At 41.2% G+C, this 25,497-nt stretch overlaps 1 protein-coding gene across 1 annotated transcript; it reads right to left on the bottom strand.

Moving 5' to 3' along the window:
* Nucleotides 1-422: 422 nt before the first annotated feature.
* LOC109919993 (WD repeat-containing protein 31) lies at nucleotides 423-25,062 on the bottom strand. The gene is made up of 7 exons (XM_048613347.1): nucleotides 24,913-25,062; nucleotides 24,048-24,202; nucleotides 7,101-7,230; nucleotides 6,605-6,679; nucleotides 6,277-6,283; nucleotides 5,050-5,235; nucleotides 423-1,382 (listed from the first exon to the last, which is right to left on the bottom strand). Exons 2-7 carry the CDS (start codon nucleotides 24,092-24,094, stop codon nucleotides 1,222-1,224), a joined length of 606 nt encoding a protein of 201 aa, XP_048469304.1. The 5' UTR covers nucleotides 24,095-24,202; nucleotides 24,913-25,062; the 3' UTR covers nucleotides 423-1,221.
* Between the last annotated feature and the right edge of the window lie 435 nt (nucleotides 25,063-25,497).

The following is a 25,497-nucleotide window of genomic DNA, read 5'->3' as shown; positions in this document are numbered from 1 at the left end:
GATGAGGTGCGGGAGATGTGGGAGACACGGTTGAGGGCGTTCTCGACCACCGAGGAGGGGAAGTTACGGTCCTTGAAAAACGAGGACAACTGAGATGTACGGGAGTGGAATGCCTCATCCTGGGAGCAGATGCGGCGGAGGCGAAGGAATTGGGAATAGGGGATAGCATTTTTGCAGGAAGGTGGGTGGGAGGAGGAGTATTCTAGGTAGCTGTGGGAGTCGTTGGGCTTGAAATGAATATCGGTTTCTCGGTGGTTGCCCGATATGGAGACAGAGAGGTCCAGGAAGGGGAGAGAGGTGTTAGAGATGGTCCAGGTAAACTTAAGGTTGGGGTGGAAGGTGTTAGTGAAGTGTATGAACTGTTCGAGCTCCTCGTGGGAGCACGAGGCGGCGCCGATACAGTCATCAATGTAACGGAGGAAGAGGTGGAGTTTAGGGCCGGTGTAGGTACGGAAGAGGGATTGTTCCACGTAACCTACAAAGAGGCAGGCGTAGCTTGGGACACATGCGGGTGGACTGAGGTAGGCTGTCAGCAGGAAGTGCTGCATAGTTACAATGCTGCTGTGTTACATTGTCATCACTTCCCCTTACACATCTACATTCTTTCTGTTATTTACCTAGCTTTTCTCACATCATGACTAAATTGAATTCACCAATAGATTGGCAGAACACATGGTTAAAGTTGTTAAATGTTCTCCTCCCTTAGTAAACACTACAGAGTAGGAATTCCAATCAAATGGGCTATGCTTTTGCTGTAAGCATATGCAACAAATGACATTTGACACTAATGACATCTTAAAAGGTAATAATGGTTAGCAGTGTATGAAAGTAGCACTACTTCACGGAATCTTACAAGTGTGAAATAGAAAGAAAAATAATATAGCTCATCCAACCTGCCCAGCTCCCCAGCCATTACCTTCTGGTCATCTTCTGCTTCAATCTATCCATTCAATGATCCAATGGTTCCTGCCTCAACCACTTTCAAAACCTGGAATAAACGAATCCTGATATACTTCAGTATAATAAATAAATCTGAACCAAACCATTCTAATCCTCATTCCTGAGATCCACATAACATATAGACAAGATGCAGTGTAGAAAACGACTAAAACCAGAGTTCACTGCTTTTTTTACCCACTGACAGCTGATCAGCTAAGGACCTGCTATGTACGATCCCAGCTGTAATGCTACATTGTCACATCTCTGACTTATTCTACCTGCTCAGAATCTTGCCACCTCTGACAGGCTGCAGCTGTTTGAAAGGTTCACTCGGAGTTGGTGAATTCCTGTATTAAAACTGCCACACAGCAAATTCGCAGCATCACTGGAAGCTAATGACGTCAGGGGTCCTGCACCATCCAGGTAAAGGGAACTCACACAAACTATAACACGAAGAGAAAAATACAGGTTGGTTAATGAGACTGTCTGTCTTCGACACCTCCCATCAGAATACCCAATATAAATAGTTTACTTTTCACCACAGGAATCTTAAAAAGCTGATTTTTGGCTGGCTTGAACTCTTTATAATTCTATTCAGTTACTAATCTCTCCTTTTCTATTAGAAAGAACTGCTGAAAGAAATAAAGGAGCTGAACCATCCCACTGACTGAGCAGGCTGTGAAGAGTCTGCTGGAGATTACTCTCTCAATCAGCAGTAAAATAGCATTGAGGTCAAAAAATAGAAATGTTTGAGCAAGAACAGAAGGTACCAGTTAGCTGGGTCATTCCACACTGCAAAGAGTAAAACATAGCCTGCCGTGTCTGCTCCACACTATTTGGACTGCATGTTTGTCCAAGTCCCACTTGAAACTAGCTTTAGGACATGCCAAAGTGCAAATGCATAAAAAGTATTCCAGAAAATTGGAACACATGTTAAAAAAACATTGCACCCTCAAGCTAAGATAGTAGGTGTGCAATGAGAAAATGTTGTTAAATGATTACACTCAAAGGGTTTTCATTGCTGTTTAAAGGAAGCAGCCTGGCGTCAGCACTCTAAGCATCAAGTCTTTATGCCAGCTGAGTAGTTCATTTTGTATTATTATAATTTAAACAGCGCCCTATGTTGGTTCCTTTATGTAGATGCTGTCAATTTACTAAACACACTTGAGAAAAACTCTTAGAGGATTTCCAACTTCCCTCGTTTGGAACAAAACATTTTATCATGGTTTCAGACAGAGTGAAAAATTCTTTATACACTTCTTTATGCTTTTTTAAAACTAATTGTGCACCAAAACACTAGACAAAGCTTTAAAGAATATAAGGCCAGTATACAGCCAATAGTGGAGAATTATCCTGACTAGTGAGATTGATTCACAATGCTAGCCCTATGTTCCATCTGAGTTATACGTTAGTATAACTACTCATCACTCCAACTCTGTCTAGAGAATATTGCTAGACAGAAAGAACTTGGAAATACACTGTAATTTTCACAATGTCAATATCTAAAAGCACTTACAGATTCATAGAGTAATACAACACAGAAATAGACCCTTTGGTCCAACTTGCCCAAGTTTCCCAAACTAAACTAGTCCCAATTGCTGCCATCTGGCCCACATTCCTCTAAACCTTTCCTATTCATGTATCTGTCCAAATCTCTTTTAAATATTGTAACTGTACCTGCATCTACCACTTCCTCTGGCAGTTCATTCCACATACGAACCACTCTTTGTGTATGAAAAAGTAGTCCTTTAGGTCCCTTTTGAATCTTTCTCCTCTCACCTTAAAAAATACATCTTCTAGTTTTGAACTCTCCTATCCTATGGAAAAAGCCTTTACTATTAACCTTATCTGTGCTAATAAAGTACTTCTGAGGTGCATTCACTGTTCTGAGTATGAAGCACAGCAGACAATTCACTCATGGCAAAACAGCAGTGCTATAAATGACCAGATCAGCTGCTTCAGTAATGTTAGTAGAATGTAAGATGTCAGCTAGACAATAGCTCTTGGAATAGTGCCATGGGAACCTTGACATCCATTTGAGAGGGCAGATGGGGACCTCAGTTTAACATTTCATCTGAAAGGTAGCACTTCAGACAGTGTAACACTCCCTCAGTAAGGATAGGAATGTCAAAATTACGGAACTTTATATATAGGATAGACTCAACTGTAATTCAAAGGGTTTAAAATAATATATCATTAACAGGGAGTGTGGCCTCAGAATACAATTCCATCAATGCCATGAAGTCAGATATTGGGCCTAAAAGACCATGGCAGAAGTGTCACCTTTTCTACTCTGCGAGGGGTAACAGGCATTCATTCATGGTTTGTACACAGTGGAAGGTCTGAGACTGGGAATTAATTCTGTAAGGACCCTGGAAATAAACCATATTCTCCCTTAATGTAAAAATGTGAGGTCACCAGCAGCTATCTAAGCTTATGTTGGATTTTGACATAAATTATTTCAGAGATATTAGTAGAAGAGCTGCAGAGCCTGATCAGTAGCACCAGCATCTGACAGAAGCTGAATAAACTGTTCTTCTATGTGAATGTGATGCTAGATAGATTTACACTTTGAGGACAGGCTTTGAACTTGCCCAAAGTATTTGCTTATATGAGACAACAAGGTGCAAAGCTGGATGAACACAGCAGGCCAAGCAGCATCATAGGAGCAGAATAGGAGCTTATATGGAATTGTTAGTCCCAATTAATTTCCTAGGCCTGGACAAATGGCAATCCTAGCCATAGTTGAAATCTGTTTGCTTTGAGCAGTGAAACCCATCTGTATAAAATGGAATCCTCATATCAATCTCACCACAAAACAATGCATACTGGAACATGTATCAAACAGCTTAGGTGAATCAGTTTTTGGTTTTTGGAATATACATACAATTTCGTCTGCTTGAAATCCTACAGTGGCCTAATCATTGGATATTATTTCTCTATGTTTTCAATGATAGTTACATGTTATGAGATGGATTTTAGGTTGTTTCAGTCACCAAAGTAAATTGAATTACATAGATTTTACTGCACAGAATCAGGCTATATGGCCACCTCCTACTACTCTCATCTCAACATATCTGCATAACCTACTACTCCTTTCTCAGTCATAGAGTCACACAGCACAGAAACAGACACTTCGGTGCAACTTGACCATGCCCACCACAATCCCAAACTAAAGTAGTCCCACCTGCCTGTGCTTGGCCCATCTCCCTCCAAACATTTCTTATTCATGTACTTATCCAAATGCCTTTTAAACGTTGTAACTGTGCCCGCATCCACCAATTCCTCTGGTAGTTCATTCCAAACACGAACCCTCTCCGTGTAAACAAATTGCACCTCATGTCTTCTTTTAAATCTTTCTCCTCTCACCTTAAAAACTTGCCCCTTAGTCTTGAAATCCCTCACTAGGGAAAAGACACTTGTCATTCATCTTATCTATACTCCTCATGATTTTATAAACTTCTATAAGGTCACCCCTTAAATCATGTGCATCTCCAGCCTCCCCTTGAATGCATGTATGCTGTTTTCCTCAATCACACCTTATGTCAATGAATCTAACATTCTAACTGTGATTGGACAAAGGCACTTTTTGCCAAACCTTTTTGTCTTGCACTAATCAGAACAATTTACAAGAGATGCCAAAGTAATCAGAAATATTTGTAGCACACGACCAACGCTAGATATGATTCTGCAATTGGGCAATCTTTGCTATATGATTTGGAATGAGTGAAGAATTAAGACAACAACCAATTTAAGATTGTCAGTCAAGGGCACAGTATGATGCACTTGGACGTAACTGGTAGCTAAATAACACCTGATACACATAACTCAGTTCTTTGCAGACAGAAAGGTATTGAACACAAATGGAGCCTGTTTCAACTCAACAAAGCAGTGGAATCATCTTTATGTTTACTCCAACAAATACGCTCATAAATTTTAGAAAACCTACATTAGATCACCCCTCAGCCTTCTATTTTCTGGTGAAAACAGCTCAAGCCTGCTTAATCGTTCCTGAGAAAGACTGTATGTTGCAGTACAACCTAGACACATGCCACCAACTGAAGTTAGTTTCAAAATACTACGATGTGTTGTCCAGTATAAGGACAGTACCTGCAGTGTCACGATTCCAGATCTTCACAGTGCAGTCATGACCTGAGGTTGCAACCAAGGGGAATGAGGAAGTTGCATTTGGCAGAAATATACAGGCTGCTGTGGTCTGTAGGTGTCCCTTGTACTCACACACCTTATGTTTTGTCTGTCTCAGGTCCCATAGCTGGAAGAAGAGATGAAAACCATCTTGTTAAGAACCTCATTAGGACTCTACCAGTTCCTTAGCAGATAATATTTGTAGATGGCTATCAAGTAAAACTTGCATTAAAATTGACCAAATAGAAACTGAAAGAACTGTGGATGCTGTAAATCAGGAACAGAAACAAAGTCCAAGACAACAAGGTGCAGGGCTGGATGAACACAGCAGGCCAAGCAGCATCATAGGAGCAGAGAGGCTGACGTTTCGGGCCTAGACCCTGCATCAGAAAAGGGGGAGGGGAAGGGGGTTCTGAAATAAATAGGGAGAGAGTGGAAGGCGGATAGAAGATGGATAGAGGGGAAGGTGTGTGGAGAGGAAACAAACAGGTTGAAGAGGCAGGAAGAGGCGAACCATTTCAACTCCCCCTCCCATTCCTCAGACGACATGTCCATCCTGGGCCTCCTGCAGTGCCACAACGATGCCACCCGAAAGTTGCAGGAACAGCAACTGATATTCCGCTTGGGAACTCTGCAGCCCAATGGTATCAATGTGGATTTCACAAGCTTCAAAATCTCCCCTCCCCCTACCGCATCCCAAAACCAGTCCAGCTCGTCCCCGCCTCCCTAACCTGTTCTTCCTCCCACCTATACCCTCCTCCCACCTCAAGCCGCACCCCCATCTCCTACCTACTAACCTCATCCCGCTCCCTTGACCTGTCCGTCCTCCCTGGACTGACCTATTCCCTCCCTAACTCCCCACCTACACTCACCTTTACTGGCTCCATCCCCGCCTCTTCGACCTGTTTGTTTCCTCTCCACCTATCCTCTCCTCTAACCATCTTCTATCCGCCTCCCACTCTCTCCCTATTTATTTCAGAACCCCCTACCCCTCCCCCTTTTCTGATGAAGGGTCTAGGCCCGAAACGTCAGCCTTTCTGCTCCTATGATGCTGCTTGGCCTGCTGTGTTCATGTTGTCTCGGATTCTTCAGCATCTGCAGTTCCTACTATCTCAGGTAACAAATACGATTATGTGTTTGAACAGGTAGGATGGGAAGGGAACAGTAGGTAAGGAGTACATACCTCAATACCTCGAGCCTAAACAAAACAACTATGGTGGGAGCAGGATTAGCTGAGTGGCACTCTGACACAGGTCTGACAGGCTGAAAGTGCTCTTCTGTGCTGTGACCAGCCAATGATTCTGGGCAGAGTGGCCTCAGAGATGACAGATGTGATTAGAGCATTGTACAATCAATCCAATGCAGGGATAACTTCTATCCTTTGTCCCTAATCAGACTTTAAAACTAGGCTTCAGAGAATAAAGGATAGGCATGCTCCACTTCCACAGTCTGCCGCCATTTCTTCCTGCCTTTCATGAATAATAACTATATCACCAAGCGGTTTATTAATCATTCTTACCTTGGTCACATCACTTTCATGGCCCATGAATTTCTGCTGCACACAACCAGATTTCCAGTCATATATGACCACTGTCTACAGGGCAGTAAAGTGGGTACACCTTAGTAACAGACTGCACACATTACTACTGAATTCAATTAGAGCCCAAACATTTTTACATATATGCACATATGCAAACATAAACACTTTGTTATCATAACAATGACTGCATTGAGAAATGAACAAGGTGGAACTTAAAGTACACACTGAATACTAAGGCACAGGGTACTGCTGTCAGCAGTTTAAAGCCCGTACCAACCTTCTGGATAAAGAAAGCTAGAGCAAGGCATTATACTGTGAATATAGTTAAATACGAAGGTTTAATAAATTTGTGACTGCGCACGCATTTGCGGGTAAAGCACTCCATTAAAATGTCACAAGACCAATATGCATTCATGTAAATTCCTGTTCATACACATGCTCTCCTATTCTACCATTCTAAGGATGGAAATCTCACCTTGTCCTTTCCTCCAGACACGCAGTTATCAGATGTAAGAGAGGCTAACGATGTCACAGCATCATTATGTGCAGGACTGTATTGCTGAACCACTTGAGTGACAGAACAGTGACCTGCATCGCCATCAATCCTTGAAAAAGTACAACACAGTTCAAGCACACTCCATAGCTCAACCTGAGAAAACCAGTGTATGCAACATTGTCTAGAATATACTCTATACTTCCTTGACAGATTACAAGTATATAATTGCAATTAATAATCCTGTCGATTTCAAGCCCAGGTACAAATAGCTGAAGCTGTGGAGGTCTAGGTAATGAATTAATTAATACACTGTCATTTTACCTCTGTGTTGTTTCACCCATGAGTGAAATAAGAATCTGCTGGCTGTAAGGTTATCAAATGAAATAAATAATTTGCACTTTTAAGCACTTTTCAGTCTCTGAAGATGTTCTATTAGGTTTTAGAAGTAATGTAATCACCTATGAAATGTGGTCACTGCTGGTTTGTTAGTAATCGTAGCGGTAAATTTATTGAAAGTAAGATCGCACACATTGCAATGGGGTCAATGTCCAAATAATTTGTTTCAGTAGTATGGATTGAGGGATATATAATGCTAAGACACTGAGAAAACTCTGAGTGGGCAAAAAGTACATAGGTTTAACATCTCATCCACAAGACAACACCATCATCAGTATAGTGATTCTTTTGTACTGCACTGTAGGATGGAAAAACTAGAAAGTTAGAAAATAATGCTTGGATTAGACAGAGGGAAAACTGGAATATCTTGTATTTGAATTTTCAGAAGACTTTCAATATGGTCTCACACAAGAGGTCTGTAAGCAAAATTATACCAGATGGAATTGCAGGTAATATATTGGCATGGATTAAGAAATCGCTAATGGACAGAAAACAGAGTAAGAATGATTACATCATTCTCAGGTTAACAGGCTGTGACTAGCGTGGTATCCCAAGAACCAATATTTGGGGCCTGCCTACTCAATCTATAACAATGACTTGAATATGAGCAACAATTGTATTTCTTTTATTTTTTCATGTTATGTGGGCATCACTGGCTAGGCCAGCATTTATTGCTTATTCCTAATTTTCCTTGACAAAGTGGTGCTGAACTGCCTTCTTCTTTTAACCGCAGTCCTTGTGATGTAGATACACCCACAGTGCTGTCCATAGGAGAAGTCCAGGATTTTGAGTAAAGGGCGGCATGGTGGCTCAGTGGTTAGCCCTACTGCCTCACAGCACCGGGTACCTAGGTTCAATCCCAGTCTTGGGTGACTGTCCATGTGGAGTTTGCACGTTCTCCCAGTGTCTGTGTGTGTTTCTGCTGGGTGCTCTGATTTCCTCCCACAGTTCAAAAGCTGTGCAAGTTAGGTGAATTGCCCATAGTTTCCGGGGAGGTGCAGGCTAAGCGGGTTAGCCATGGTAAATGCAGGGTAATGGGTCTGGGTTTGGGTGAGATGTTTTTCAGAGGGTCAGTGCAGACTTGATGGACCAAATAGCTCCTTTCCATATTGTAGGGATTCTATGATTCTATTCTACAAACGGCAATTTAACTCCAAGTCAAGATGATGCATGGCTTGGAGTGAAACTTGTAGGTGGTGAGGTTCCCATTCTTCTAATGCCCTTCTGGGTAGTAGAGGTTTTGGCTTTAAAAGGTACAGTCTGAGGGCCCTGGATGAGTTGTTACAACCAACACTGTAAACATAGGGCATGGGGTGATGAATTAGCTGGAAAGTGACCCTATCATCCGGGACAATTCAATCATCATGGAGTGACCAATTAGAGAAAAATCATCCCCATAGTTGGAACAAACAGAATCTGAGAGGGGTTGTTATTCCAATTAGAGGCTGGTTCTCTCTTGTGGTTGCTGCTGATAGTTTCACTGCGATCTATCAGCAGGAAATGGTTGAGGGAAACAATGTGTGATTGGAGGAGCAGCTAGAGGCATTGTAGCAAGAATGACCAAGTCTGCCAAGACTGAAGCAGGCAGAGCTGGAGGCTGCAGCAGGCAGGACCAGCAACTGGAACAAGGAGAGCCAGAGAAGGCTGTTAGACACCAAAGATTAAAAACTGATTAGACAAAGTCAAAGCATATATTTTCTAGTCAGAGATTTATTCCAACTCAGACCTCAACACATTGATTATTTGCTCCACAGTTATACACTAGATTCTCACAAAACAGACATATAACCAATACCCATTCCTGACTTTCATTTGGTCTCCGGCATCCCTGCTAGAACCTACTAGATGATTAAAAGATTAACTCTATTGTTATATATATATTAATTTATTTTTTAAAATGGAAACAAACAAAACATAGAAATAAAAGATGAGAACTTATTGTGCAAAATGACAATATATTATCTTTCTGCCTTCTTTAAGTATACATTAGACTTCCAAACATCCTTTCTCCAGTATTTCTAGTAGTTTCTTAGAGCTTGCCCCTTTCTTTGTAAAGTAATCATATACCTGACAGCTACTATCTGGCCATTTCAATTTTGAAATTTCTCCATTCTCCAGCATCTGTTTTAAAACCAAAACACTATAAAGTCATAGAGTCAAACAGCATCGAAACAGACCCTTTGGTCCGATTTGCCCATGCTGACCAACTGTGAATCCAGTCCTTCCATGGCCAATTGTTTTCCCTAACAGAATGGGAGATGATCTAAGATTACAGAAGGATCTTGATCAATTGGACCAATAGGCTGAGGAGTAGCAGATCGAGTTTACTTTGGATAAATGTGACATATTGTATTTTGGTAAAACAAACAAGGGCAGGACTTTTACAGTTAACAGTAGGGCGCTGGGTAGTGTTGCAGAACAGAGAGACCTGTGAGTGCAGGTACATAGTTCTTTGAAAGTTGCGTCACAGGTAGACAGGATGGTTAAGAAGGTTTAGCATACTATTTACTCATACCATTGAGTAGGAGTTGGGATGTCATGTTGAGGTTGTTCGGGATGCTGGTGAGGCCACTCCTGAAATATAGTGTACAGTTTTGGTTGCCCTGCTATAGGAAGGATATTATTAAATTGGAGACCGTTCAGAAAAGATTTACCAGGATGTTCCCAGATGGGAGAGTTTGAGTTATAAGGGTGGAATGGCTGGGGCTATTTTTCCCTGGAGCATAGGAGATTGTGGGGTGAGGGTTTATAAAATGATGAGGGGCACAAAAAAGGTGAATAGCAAAGGTCTTTTCCCTAGGGTGAGCAAGTTCACAACTGGGGGAGTATATTTTTAAGGTGAAAGGAGAAAGGTTTAAAAGGGGCCTGAGGGGCAACATTTTCACACAGACGGTGGTGCGTATGTGGAATGAACTACCAGAGGAAATGGTGCTGGTAAGTTCAATTATAATATTTAAAAGACATTTGGAGAGTCTGAATTCTGAGTTCCTCAGAGTTCTGAGGAAGGGTCACCAGACCCAAAACGTTAACTCTGTTTTTCCCTTCACAGATGCTGCCAGACCTGCTGAGCTTTTCCAGCAACTCTGTTTTTGTTCCTGATTTACAGCATCTGCAGTTCTTTTGGTTTTTATTCAATGAGTGATAGTTGGTCATGTCTCATTTCAATAACATGGACAAACAGGGACACCAATTCGACTGGGATAATGTGACTATCCTAGGATAAGCCAAGCAAAGACACACACGAGAATTCCTGGAGGCCTGGCACTCAAACCGGAACTCCTATAACAAACATGTAGAGCTGGACCCCATATACCAAAAACTAAGAAACAAATCCTGAAGTGATGCTACCCACCTCAGCAAACCGAGACAGAACATTGACGCTTCACCAGAGTGCACTGATGATTCTTTATTCATTCACGGGATGAGGGCGTCACTGGCAGCATTTATTGTCCTTACCTAATTGCCCAGATGGCAGATAACAGTCAACCATATTGCTGTGGGTCTGGCATCATATGTAAGCCAGACCAGGTAAGGATGGCAGTTTCCTTCCCTAAAGGACTTTAGTGAACCAGATGGGTTCTTCCTGACAATTGACAATGGATTCATGGTCATCATTAGATTCTTAATTCCAGATATTTATTGAATTCAAATTCCACCATCTGCCATGGCAGGATTCAAACCCAGGTCCCCAGAACATTATCTTGGTCTCTGGATTAATAGTCCAGTGAGATTACCACTAGGCCATCGCGTCCCCTATATGATGTTACCTAGTATGGTGATGAAATGTCTGCGAACAAACTTACCAGCTCGGCAAGCAAGCCAACAACCACATCAACAACCCAAGCTACAAATCTTCTCAAAAACCTTGAACAATTTTTACCATCATCCTCTGTCGCCTACCATCAAGCCAATTTTGTATTCGATTGGATAGCTCTCCCTGGATCTCATGTGAGCTAACCTTACTAACCTGTCTATCATGCAGAACCTTGTCAAAGTGACTGCTAAAGTCCATGTGGACAACATTTACTCACCTCTTCAAAAAACTCAATCAAGTTAGTGAGACAAGATTTCCCACACATGAAGCCATGTTGACTATCCCTAATCAGTCCTTGCCTTTCCAAATGCATGTAATCCTGTCTCTCAGAAATCCCTCCAACAATTTACCCACCACTAACCTCAAGCTCACGGGTCTCCAGTTCCCTGGCTTTTCCTTGCAGCCTTTCTTAAATAATGGTAACATGTGCCACTCTCCAGTCTCCGGCACATCACCCGTGACGGTTGATAATACAAATATCTATGCTAGGGGCCCCCAATCTCCTTGTTAGTTTCCCACCAAATCCTGGGATACACTTGACCAAGTCCTGGGGACTTATCTACCTTTGTGTGTTTTAAGACCTCCAGCACCTCCTCTTCTCTAACTTGGACTCTTTTCAAGGCATCACTATTTATTTCCCTGAGTTCCCTAGCTTCCATGTCTTTCTCCATTGTAAAGACTGACACGAAATATTCATTTAGGATCTCACCCACCTCCTGTTGTTCCACACATAGATGGCCTTGTTGATCTTTAAGGGGCATTATGTCTCCGTAGTTATTCTCTTGCCTTAATTTACTTCTAGAATCTGTTTGGATTGTCCTAAACTTTATCTGCCAAGCTATCTCACGTCCCCTTTTTGCCCTCCTGATTTCCCTCTTACGTATACCCTTACACCCCTATACTCCTCAAGGGATTCACTTGATCCCAGCTGTCTATACCTGACAAATTCCTCCATTTCTTGATCATCCAATATTCCCTATTCCTGCCAGCCTTGCCTTTCACACTAAGAGGAACATGCTGTCCCTGAACTCTTGTTATCGTTATTGACTTCTGACCTTGTCCACTCCAGTCCAACACCGGCACCTCCACATCTGTGTTTTAGTGATTCAACAATAAATAATAACCAGGAACACCAAACAAACTCACCTTCTTCTTCCTCAAATAGAAAGATCCTTTGAGACTGGGAAAGGAAAAGGGACCTTGCATCAATGTCTCATCCAAAAACTGGGAGATTTAACACAGTGGGACCTCATCAGAACAGCATTGGGACTGTCATCTGGCTCAGTGGTTAGCACTATTGCTTCATAGCACCAGGGACCCAGGTTCGATTCCAGCCTTGGGCAACTGTCTGTGTGGAGTTAGCACATTCTCCCTGTGCCTGCACAGGTTTCCTCCAGGCACTCCGGTTTCTTCTCACAGTCCAAAGATGTGCAGGTTAGGTGGATTGGCCATGGGAAATGGGTTACAGGGAAGGGTTGGAGTAGGGGGAGTGGGTCTGGGTGGGATGTTCTTTGAAGGGTCAATGTGGGCTTGATGGACTAAATAGCCTGCTTCCATATTGTAGGGATTCTATGATCTTACTTTTGAAAGCCTTCCACTTGCCAAGTGTCCCTTTACCTGCAAACAACCTCCCACAATCAACTTTAGAAAGTTCCTGTCTAAAGCATCAAAATTGGTTTTGCCCCAGTTTACAACATTAACTTGTGGACCAGACCTATCCTTTTCCATAGCTATTTTAAAAGTACTAGAATTATGGTCACTGGTCCCAAAGTCCTCAGTCACTTGCTCAGCCTTATTTCCCAAGAGTAGGTCAAGATTTGCCCCTTCTCTAAAAGGGCCATCAACACACTGTTTGAACACAGTTAAATTCCTCCCCATCCAAAACCTTAACACTATGGCAGTACCAGTCTATGTTTGGAAGGTTAAAATCCCCTACTATTACAAACCTATTATTCTTACAGCTAGCTGAGATCTCCTTACATATTTGCTCCTCAATTTCCCACTGACTACTGTGGGGGGACCTTTAGTACAATCGCATCAAAGTGATCATACACTTATTTCTCAGTTCCACCCATGTAGCCTCACTGGACAATCCCCCAGTAATATCCTAAGTACTGATCCTCAGTCTTTTATTATTCACTCATTTTGTCAAATGTACATCATACCAGAGTGATTTATTATTGATGTATTAGGCAATGGGTATTGCTGCAGAATCTATTTTTAGTATATTTTCCACTTTGGGATTTTTCATTGATTCGAAGGCCTCAAAACTGGCATTCAGTTTCATTTGAGTGTGCAGTTAATTCAGCTGTCCAATTAGACTTTGCAATTCCTCCATTTCAGTTTTGGAAGCTGCTGGGTCTTTTAGTTTTGTCCTACTTTGACTAATTGTATTGGAGCCAACACTTTCCGAATAAAATAGCTTATGCAAAGTGATATTCGATCCATTTGCCTAATTTCCAACTCAATGTATTTGTCTGACCAGAAGTCTGACTTCACTTCTGAATTCTGCTTTATGCCTATTACAATAATGTTTTCAAATTCACTGCTTCCACCCCACAAAAAAAAATCAATGTGCCTCACAAAGATGCCTGAAAACTGTCCCTTCCTGCTGCCAGCAAAACATGACAGGATCTGCTTTCAACTGGTGACAGCCCAATTTTAGTAAGAGGGACCCTACTGAGAAGAATAAAACTCTACAGGCATCATTTAGGTCACATGCACATTTATTTAACTTCTAGAGGGCTCCCACTACTTTTGGTACCTCGTTTGGAGGGTAAAAAAGCACTACCTGTTTTGAGCTGAACTCCCTACATTTCCAATCTTTGGTTCCAATAAAGCTAAAACCAATGTCAAAATTGGTCTTCCTGCTGAAGGTGGATCAATCCATATCTTGGCCCAACAGTTGTCTTCCTAAACCTCGTACCACTAGCCTTGCTTTAGCGTTATAAGTCACGTTTCCATGTCTGTGATGGTGTTGGTTGTCCTTACCTCTCCAGTTTTTAAACTCTTGCTGTTTGACATCTTTTATTAACTTGTCATCTAATTTGTTTTTAGCCACCAAGACTTCCTGATTCCATGGATTCTTCTCCTGGTGGCATTCATGATCTGTCATATATTCTTTGACCTTAAGTCACACCCTCTCACTTCTTTTTTCTAGCTTCTTACTGTTTGATTTCCCCATCCTACTGAAAAGATAGGACCTCCTTCTAGGGACATTTTTGCTTCCAGGGCCACTGTCCACGCTTACACAACATTTTCCTGCCTTCCATTTTTGTACATCATGCTCCCAATCCATGGGCCTAATTTCCTTCTCCTTATCCTGTATACTCAATCTTTAATTTCTAGTGGCCTTCCTTGCTCTTCATATAATATTTGCATTTGTCCACTGACTTGTCCCTCTGATAAAAATTTGAATTCATTAATTGTCTTTTGGGACTGAAGGCTGCATTTTATTCATCAGAATTGATCTGTTTTTCATTAGACAAACTGTCAATTGTGACAGTCTGATCCTCATAGCAGTGTAACATATGGTTATGAGAAATACCTGGTTCCTCATTACTTTGTATAATTCCTTCAGAATCTGCAAATTTGTAATCCACACTGAGCAACCTTGAAACATGTACTTAAACAATCTGGTTCCCATGCTGCACAATTATTATTTTTCTGTGTTTACCAATAACCTTTTTGGAGCCACTCCACTGTTTAAACCTACTCTTTTATAATAAACTATGGCTTCCCAATTGAAACCAGCTTCCAATGGCTTTACATTGTAGTTTAACCTAGGACTATACAAGTTAGATGCAGGAAGGACGTTCCCAAAGGTTGGGAGTGGGGGGGGTGGGGTTGTGTCCAGAACCAGGGGTCATAGTTTAGTTTAAGGATAAGGGGTCAACTTTTATGACTGAGATGATAAGAAATTTCTTCACCCAGACAGTAGCGAGCCTGTGGCATTCACTGTCACAGAAAATGGTTCAGACCACAACACTGTGCGTTTTCAAGGAGGTAGACAGAAAGGGATCAAGGGCTTTTGGGTGGTTGGGGGGGAATTAGGATATCAAGCTCAGTAATCAGCCGCCAATATGAGTGGTGGAACAGGTGTGAGTGGTCAAATAGCCTATTCCTGCTCTTATCTTCTATATTTCAATGTAAAAGCTCGCCTTTTGTTTTCCTCAGACTGTGACGAAAGCCTTTTTGCCTGTGTGTAGTGCATTCAAATGCTCAACCTGAGTACAGCTAATTATAGACCTTTCTTAAACTGTGGACAGATCACTAATTACTGAAAGAACTGTTAGATTTCTGTGAGAAACCAACTGATATATTTTACAACCTGCTGCACAGAATTTTTAGCACGCACAGCCTATGCTGTTGCAAATGATCACTTGCAGTTTGGCTGATCTGCCAAAATTCAATGAGCTGATTTGCCAACTCCTGCCCAGTTCCTTTCATAAATCCTGTTACTAAAAGAGCATTTGCCCACCATAATCATAACTATTGTGTAACTGTCATGTTTATATTAGCCCACATATCCTTCAATTCATCATTAGCAAATTCCCCTCCTCCCATTAACATTCAGAAATTTAGCCAGTGGTCCAAGTGGCCTACCCACTTTTCTATTACCTTATCCACAATTATTTTCTTAACTTTACTATGCATTATTGTCAACTGGTGGCCACATTTACAAAATGAAAATTAAAAAGAAGTGTTTTCACTTATCTTATACTACCCATTATCTCATCAAAATCCCTCGCTAAGAGTAGACTTACTATAGACCGTGACTGTATCCTTCAGTGCTTCTTACAAATTTCACATTTGTCACTTATCTCTGTTATGAACTTATTGTATTCCTCCTTTATTTCTGTATTCTTTACCAAAATTGGTAGACAGATGAACAACTGTAGTTATAACTAATTAACGTTTTGTAATGTAAATTTCTGTTCCCTAATGTTATTGATACTTCCTAATTTCTTTAGTAAAGTTTCACTGAAGAAATACAATAGTGTAATGAGTAATTGCAAATTGACAGGTTTTCCAATTACAAAAATCTTATTGTTTGGTGTAAGCTGCACATTTTTTCTCAAACCAATGGCCTACTTTATACTATAGTATTTGACTAGATACATTTGTACTAAAAACAATTGTAAAATTACCATAATCAAAGAACGACTATTCCTCTTACAGATTTTAGAGTGTTATCGTGTCCAAATCTGAAACTGGCAGAATTCTCAAGTTCCTCAACCATTGTTCCAATCCTTATTACTCAAGAGTCTAAAAAGCATTTCAATCACTATTCCACACAGTGTAGATGAGCATCCGCTATCTAATACTGCATAATTGAAATATTCTGCTAACACATCACTGGGTTGAACTTTCTTAGTGACCAATACAATGCACTTCTTTTGTATTTGTTGCCTGTGAGCTGTACCTGGGCTGTCCTGTCTTTGTGTCCTTCATTTTCTATCCAGTGTTATGACTGCTGCTGGAAATAAATGTTTTTCAAGGATTTTTTTTCCACATTTAACTCCCATCAAAACTACAATTCAGTCTAAACTCAATATTTTGGTGCAGTCTAATTAGACCATCAGACACAGCAGCAGAAATAGGCTATTCAGGACAGCAAATCTGCTCTGTCATTGAGTCATGAGAGCTCTGATAATCCTGGAGTCCATTTCCTGTCATTTCCTTGTAACCCTTAATCCCCTTATTAATTAAAAATCTGTCCATCTCAGCCTTGAATACACTTAATGATCGGCCTCGACAGCTCTCTACAATAAAGAATTCCACAGATTGACTACCGTCTGAGAGGAGAGATTCCTCACCTCTGTCTTAACGTTTGACTCCTTATTCTGAGCTTATGCTCTCTGGTCCTAGATGCTTCCGTAAGGGGAACCAACCTTTACCCTGTCAAGTCCCTTAAGAATCTTATGTATGTCAATAAGGTCACCTATCCTTCTTCTATATGCCAACAAATACAAGCCCAACCTACTCATCCTCTCCTTATAGGGCAGTCCCACCATACCAGCGATCAGCCTAATGAACCTTCTCTGGACTGCTTCCAATGCCAGTATATCTTTCCTTTGCTAGGGAGCGCAAAACTGTTCACTGTATCCCAGCTGTGGTCTGATTAGAGCCTTGTACAGTTTTAGCAAACCCTCCCTAATTTTATACTCCATTCCCTTTGAAATAAAGGCCAGCACTCCATTTGCCTTCCCTACTACCTGCTGAACTTGGATGCTAGCTTTTTGTGATTCACAGTCGAGGATTCCCAAATCCCTCTGTGCTGCAGCTTTCTCAAGTCTTTCTCCATTTAACTCATATTCAGCTCCTCCACTCTTCCTGCCAAAATTCATAACCTCACATTTTCTTACATTATATTTCAGCTGCCGAGTTTTTGCCCATTCACTTAACCTGTCTATATCCCTTTGGCTTAGAAACAGCAACTATCCTTGTTACATTGAAAGACACCAGTTTGGCCAGACAGAGTCCAAGCAAATAGCTTTCCTGTCAGAATTTTATTCCAAATCGACAAAAACAAAACTCTTACACAGTGATTACATCTTCCCCATGTATGTACTCAGTTCTCACCCAATTATCCTTTAATTGACATAAGCATCGCCCGCTTCCTACATCCATTGGTCTCCGGCATCCCAGTCAAACCCAACGAAATAACAACAGAAAGGAGGCTGGAACAAGTGAACATGAGGAACGGGGCCAGAGGCAGGGAGGCTCAAGCAAGCCGAGCCAGAACCCAGAGAAAGTGGGGCTGAAGCACACAGGGCCAAAGAAAACTTGGTCAGAGCAAGCAGATTGGGAAGCTAGAGGAAGTGGGGCCACTGAGGCTGGAGTAGTACAACCTGAGGGTGAGGGTGGGGGCAAAGTGAGCCAGCAAAAGTGAGCCAGGCAGCATCAGAGGAGCAGGAATGTTGACGTTTCGGGTCAGGACCCTTCTTCAGAAAAAGGGGCTTCTGAAGAAGGGTCCTGACCTGAAACATCAGCTTTCCTGCTCCTCTGATGCTGCCTAGCCTGCTGTGTTCCTCCAGCTCCAAACTGTGTTGACTCTGACTCCAGCATCTGCAGTTCTTGCTATCTCTTGTTGCTAACTTATTGCCTGTCATCTCCTGCCAATTTAAATACTGTAATGTTTGAAATTAATTATTTCCTTGTGATATGGCTTTAAGTTTAAGGGAGTGGTGATGATTATTGAGTGTTTTCTGAATTTTTCTAACTCTGCTTCTGTGCAAGTTGAATCTTTTAATATGTTGGCACAAATACAGGAAGTAATGTAGCTAAGAAACTGCACCACTTCATGAAGGAGTTAATGAGAATGAAAAAACAGCCTCCAAAAATCAAAATGTAGCTTTTGAAAAAATAATTTTTGACCCCGGTCACAGTGCATCTTGAAGATGGTGCACACTGCTACCACTGTGCACTGGCGATCGTGGGAGTAAATGTCAAAGGTATTAGATCGGGTGAAAATCAAGTCTGCCGCTTTGTCCTGGAGAACACTGAGCTCCTTGAATGTTGTTGGAACTGTACTCATCCAATCTAGTGAAGAGCATTCCATCACATTCCTGACTTGTGCCCTATAGATGGTGGACATGCTTTGAGGAATCAGGTGATGAGTTACTCATCACAGAATTCCTACCCTCAGACCTGCTAATGTAGCTACAGTATTTATATGGATGATCCGGTTTAGTCTCTGGTCAACAGTAACTCTCAAGGTGTTGATAACGGGGGATTCTGCAATACTGTTAATGTCTAGACGCAATGGCTGGATTCTGTCTTATTGGACATGGTCACAACCTGACACTTGCATGGTGAGAATGTTACTGGCCACTTATTTGCCCAAATCTAAATGGTCCTGGTTTTCCTGCATTTGAATAGGGACTGCTTCAATATCTGAGGATACTGATTGTGTAATCGTCAGCAAACCTCCCCACTTTTGACCCTATGATGGAAAAATAACTGATGAAGGAGCTGAAGATGGTTGGTCCAGGACACTACCCTGAGGACCTGTAGGGATTCTTGTTGCAACGTGGTAGTGTCCCTACTCTGGGCCAGGAGACCCAAGTTCAAGTCCCACCTGCTCCAGAGGTGTGCAGTAACATCGCCAAACAGGTTGATTTAAAATAAAATTAAAACACGGTGATCTCCTGAAAAAATGTCCAGTAGCTAAGATAACTGACCTCTAATAACCAGAATTATCTTTCTGTGTTCTATCATGTGATATAAGTATAACATTTCCACATTTGCTGATGAAACAAATCCAGGAATGTGAAAAGTGAGGAAGATGCAAAGAGGCTTCAAGAGGGTTCAGACAGGCTAAATGAATGGGTAGGACATGACAGGCAGAATATAATGTGTAAATAACGTGAAATTATCTACTTTGGTAGGAAAAACTAGAATGCAGGCTATTTCTTAAATGCTCAGAAATTGGGAAGTGGTTAATGTCCAAAGAACCCAGGGGAATTGGCTGCTTAAGCACACTGAAGACCAGGTTCTATGGGAAGGTAAGTGATTCCTTGGGCATCAATGGGATGGGGCTGCTAGAAAAGGAGGAGGAGGTTGGAGGAAAGGGCAGGGGAGTGGATTTTTACACTCAGTTTATCACTCACGATCACTGTTTCTTCTCTTGTCTGCCTGAAAGTTAAGGAATCTGAGCCTCAATAACATCATGGTTGATCTGATTACTCCATCTTGGCAGTGGATTGGGAAGTACGATCCTGTGCATTCCCAGCCAGAATTTAATTCTTCATCTGGGAGGAAGATAAATGTATCCCACTGGTGGCAACCCATCTGATTATTTGCCCTCCCTACTGTTTGTTGTTTTTGCTGTACCAAGTGTGTATGGGTGAGAGCTCTACGAGATTGTTAAAAGATTTTTCTTCATCACCACATGGCTCTTGCGATCTGTTTGTAGTGGATACTGACTGAGTGGCTGTGGAGTGGCATGGCATTATGAGTTGGCCTGGAGATAGGAGGGGGAATGTGGTGGATGTCTTGGAGGTATAGTATACATGGAGCTGGCATGGAGAGGGCATGATTCATGAGTTACCATGGAGGAGTCACGGTTGGAGGGGTGAGGGGTCGAGCGAGGTGAGGAGGGCCTCACAACTTTTAAAACAGCTGGGATAAATTTCCACAGAACCGAGGTGGGTCTTTCAACTAAGCAACCTCAGCCTTTGTCCACTTTGGTGGCTGCCTACAAACTGCTCTTGAGCCCAGTCAGCCTGACTCAATCCTCCCACCACCTCCCTGGTGCTTTAATTGGGTGTAACAGGGCCCTTTAAGCAGAGATGGGTCTGCCAATTCGGAAATTTCTCAAATGGAGCTATGGACTTTAGTAATGAAAATCTGGCCCAAGGGCTGGGACTGTTTATTGCCCAAACAGCCTGTCTTTTTAAAACAAAAAGTTCCCTAAAACAGAGACTTTTGAGAACTGCTGGAAAAAAGTTAGGATTTATTGATAACCATGCTGTCGTCATACCACTCAAACTGGTTTGTTTACAACACTGATGTTTTTAATTTTAAAACAATGACATTTTTATCTTCAAATAATCATTTGAAACCACAAATACAGAATGATTACCCCTCTTGGTTTGTCCTTTACTCGGAATATGAGGAAAGCTGACATTTGTTGCTCATCCCATTTATCCCCACAATATAATCACAGCTCTTACTTCTCCTCACTTAATTCTTTTTTAGGCTATTTTCATAATAATGTGATTCAACTAAAGTTGGTTGGGAACCTCAAGTGGGATACTGGAGAACACTGTTTACTGTTAACCATAGGATTAAAAAAAGGGGTGTGGCAGGTTGGCTCAGTGGTTAGCACTGCTGCCTCATAGCACCAGGGACCCAGGTTCAATTCCAGCCTCTGGCAACTGTCTGTGTGGAGTTTGCACGTGTCTCCCTGTGTCTGCATGGGTTTCCTCCCACAGTTCAAAGATGAGCAGGTTAGCTGGATTGACCATGATAAATTGTCCATATTATCCAGATGAGTGCAGGGTTACAGAGTAGGGTGGGGGTATGGGTCTGGTAGGATGCTCTTCAGATGGTTGGTGTGGACTTGATGGGCCAAATGGTCTGCTTCCACACTGTAGGGATTCTATATTTAAAAAAAAAAGAACCAAGTGCAGCTGTAGAGTGGCAGTTTGCACCTACATTAGGTGGTGAAATACATAAGCTTGAAGCTTGAACACATGAACTTCTGTATCAGTGGCAAAGGTCAGTGTTCCCAATAGGCTAAGTTGACATTTCAATCTGGCAGTGATAATCCAGCTTCCAATAGCTACAGGCCCAACCTGACCAGCAGGACCTACATGCTGAGACTTGGGCTACAGTATCAATCTATCATATGTTGCAATGATATCCTGATGTATATTAAAAAAAAAACTCTTTCCTAAGTCATTTTGAGTTAATTAAAATCAAAACAACTACAGATAAATCTTACACCACTGAGCTCCCCTGAAGTTATTTGATTTCACTTGCAGTCTATGAGCTGATATCAGCTATTGCAATAACTGGAGCACTAAAATGGGTCTCAGTTTCAATACAGCAGTGTGGGAGAAAAACAAATCAACTAGTGTTCCTGTTGTGATCCATCATCTAGTGTAAGAAAATTACATAAGGACAGAATTGGGACCATTGTGACTCTCCTACCATTTATCTCCATGGCAAAGCTGACAGTAGCTGTTCATGCAGCATGGAGACTGTGAAGAATCATCATTTGGATAAGTAATACAGGCATAGAGGTACTCATGGAGCTAGACCATAACACTAAAGTAGGGACCTGTAGTTAATACGTGATGACATTGCTTAATCTAGTCTTTTTTACAGTTCAGAAATAATCAGAAGTAGCACACTGTGAGATGAGCTTAAACTATGAAATGCCACTTGTATTGTCCCACTGCTCATAAACAAAGTTTGATTACTGGTAATAAATAAGAATTCAGTGTCTGGCCATTATATAGCAATGCTGACTTGGTACAATGTAGAATATATATTCTACAAACTCCACTCCTTTGTTTCACTTTGTATTTAGTGTTTAATTTTGTACTTAGTGTTTCATGGGGCTGAGCCTTCCATAGAATGAGACTGTTTGCTTGGATTTTGGTACCAAATCATTTTTACAGTAACCCAGGCTTTTTTATTATCACGACATACAGCATCATGGTCTTTCATCTCCGTTTTCACTGCCCTTTTCCTTAACCCTTTCTTCTTTGTGTCCTGTATAAAAACTCACCAGTTCATCTTAATGGTCAACCCCTTGACATTGCCATCTCACATGGTCTAGCTTATCCCAATATAACAAGCACAGATAAAGCTATGTCTTATCACTGCTTTTGATCCATCTCCATCCATATCCCTCTTCCCTCATACCATCATCTTCTTTCTGTGTTTACCTCTGGTTAAAAAAAAGCGTGTGGATATTGAGTTCCAGATTATTATCACCCAGACCCTCAAGAATGTGGTTGATTCTTAACTGCCTTCTGAAATAGCCTACCAAGCCAAATAGTTATAATGAATCACCATGCTTGCAATCGGTTCAAGAAGGCAGTTCATCTGCACCTTTTGAAAGGCAATTATGGATAGTTAATAATTGTTGGTCTGGGCAGTGACACCCACATCCTGAGAGAACATAATAAAAATATAAACGGAGGTAATATTCAACTTGTGCAAAACCTTACATCTGCTGCAATTGAAGCTGTGTGTACACTGATTCGAACCCCACTGTAGAAAGAGCATTCAGTTGGAAAGGTTCAGATTCATCAGGATGCTGTAAGTGACAACTGTTGCCAGCTATTAATACAAACTTGAGAAGTCATAGCTTTTTCCACTTTAACTAAGGTTAAGAGGAGATCTGACAGAACACTTCAAGCTTATTAAGGATAATTATAAGACAGATAATGACAGCCATCAATAAGAGGCCACAAGGTTACAATCAACAACTATCAAATTGGATATAGGGTTGAAAATTGTTCTATGCACAACATGCAATTACTTGTGAATCTGTCTGACTTAAAGTGCTATTCGGGCAGAATTCATAAATCCTGTTCAAGGAAATTAGTTGGTAACTTGAAATGATAGAAGGAAGAGCAGGGAAGTGGGATCAGACTAAGTGGCTCATGTGGAGAAAAGCAGTGGTGCTGATTAGTTGGGTTAAATAGCATTAATATTCTATGATTACGAGAATAGAAAAGAAAACATTGTAATATAAATTTAGAATTTTGATTTTTCTTTATTTAATAAGGGAGTCAAGGAGTACTTGAACATAAGGCCAGAGAAGACCTAACTTCTAAGTTAAAGATTCATTTTATGCAATTGAAAAGGACAACATTCATAGCCTCACAGTAATCAGGCTATCAGGCCAAAAAAGCTTAGAGTTCAAATACCACCATGGCAAGTGTTGAAATCAAACTCAAAAAATATGGTTTGGTGCTTGAAAACCCTTTGAAATCTGTCAAATTGTGACAAAACTTCCACCTTTAGCACGTGTGCCATTTGTGAGATTCTACTCCTCACAGTGGGCAGTGGACTCTTAATGCCCTCAGGGCAATTTGGAGTCAATATAAATAATGTCACCTAAATCTCAAGAATAAATAATAAAAAGATCTACTTTGAATATTTAGATAGAGACAAACCTCAGCATGATGCTATTAATGATGATTCATTAATTGTGTCTACTATTACCACCTTTGATCATGTGCTCATACCTGTATCGGGATATGTTGCGTTTCTGCTTACTCTGCAGTTTCCCCATGACAATAAAGCGTTTACTGGAGGCATCTAACAGTCAGGTAAAGAGCTTACTGGCCAGCATGATGTAAGCTGTAATTCTCAGTGCTTTTAAGCCAGATGCAACCAGAGCCTAAGAGAAAGGAAACGCGAATAGTGCAAGAACAATATTGAAGTTACAAATGCATAAACTAAATTCATGAATTAAATGCATATTTTAAAGTGTAATTTGAAGCAAGCTGGGGTGGAATCAACTGCCAAGATTTTTGATTAATATTTTGCAGAACCAACAAGCTCACACAAAAGACAGAAAATCTAATTAGATTCATAGAAAATATCAAAAAGAATGGGTTTTCCATTGTGCAATGCCATAATCTGTGCAATTACATAATTCCATTAAAAAATCTTAGAGATTGGCATTATATTATGCAATACTGCGGACACAGTATGTCAAACCTGTCAATCAGTAAACTACATTTATCCAAATTGGCAAGGAAAACAAAATCTAGGCAATGCACAAATCCAGACAGGTATTGCAAAGTTGTAATTGCAACACATTGCAACATCTTTAGTATGCTTATACCGTGGAATCTGAATCCAAAATATCCTATTCTTATGTCTCTGAACACTTTATCTGATTGAGAGGAGAATGCTGGCAACACTGTCCTGTGTTTGCTATCAACACAAATCCTCTTTTGTAGACATGAGATCAGCATGGCTTTCCATCTGCTGAGGCTCTGGGATTTCTCTCTGGATGGATGAATCAAGATGAAGCTTCATAATAGCCTTCCATTAAGGTTTATGCCCAGTAGTTTCTTTGTCAGTAACCTACAGGGTTCTTACCTTCACAGAGCTATGTCTAAGGTTGATTAGTTTGCTTATTGTCTGCATAGATTGTGTCGGATTTGTTTCTCAGTCTTCTCGGACAGAGTTTTATTCATTCCTATTCCTGCTAGCTCTCCATATTCACCCCTCTATTGTTGTATCCGACTTTATCTTTGCTCCTTTCTGCCATCCCCACCTCCACATGGGTTGCACCTGGCAACGCCGCTCCGGTATCCAAGGAGATCCCACCCTCTAACCTGTCCCACGCCTCCACTTCCGGTCCGTCAATCTAACCCCTCCTACACCATCCTGAGGGAGGGTGGTTGATGATGCAGTAACCAGCTAGGAACAGGTCATGAGACTGAATTATAAAGAAAGAATTTTTTGTTTCAAATGTAATACATATCCCAACCATTAGACAGTTTTATAGAGATAAGCATCACTGAATATCTTACCCTGCAATCAAAATTAATAACATTACGGGGTAAATGTGTGCGGATTTTCAAGTGCAACATTGGATGGATGCAATAGATTTAACTTCATTTTGCTTATCAACATTGTTTGTAATTCCACGTCCCCCTAATGCAGACCCTGGATTCCTTG

The sequence above is a fragment of the Rhincodon typus genome, chromosome 28 (genome assembly GCF_021869965.1).
Source record: "Rhincodon typus isolate 14 chromosome 28, sRhiTyp1.1, whole genome shotgun sequence".
Classification (NCBI taxonomy): Eukaryota; Metazoa; Chordata; class Chondrichthyes; order Orectolobiformes; family Rhincodontidae; genus Rhincodon; species Rhincodon typus.
Note: the sequence above shows the minus strand (reverse complement) of the source record. Positions and strands in the feature narration are given on the sequence as shown.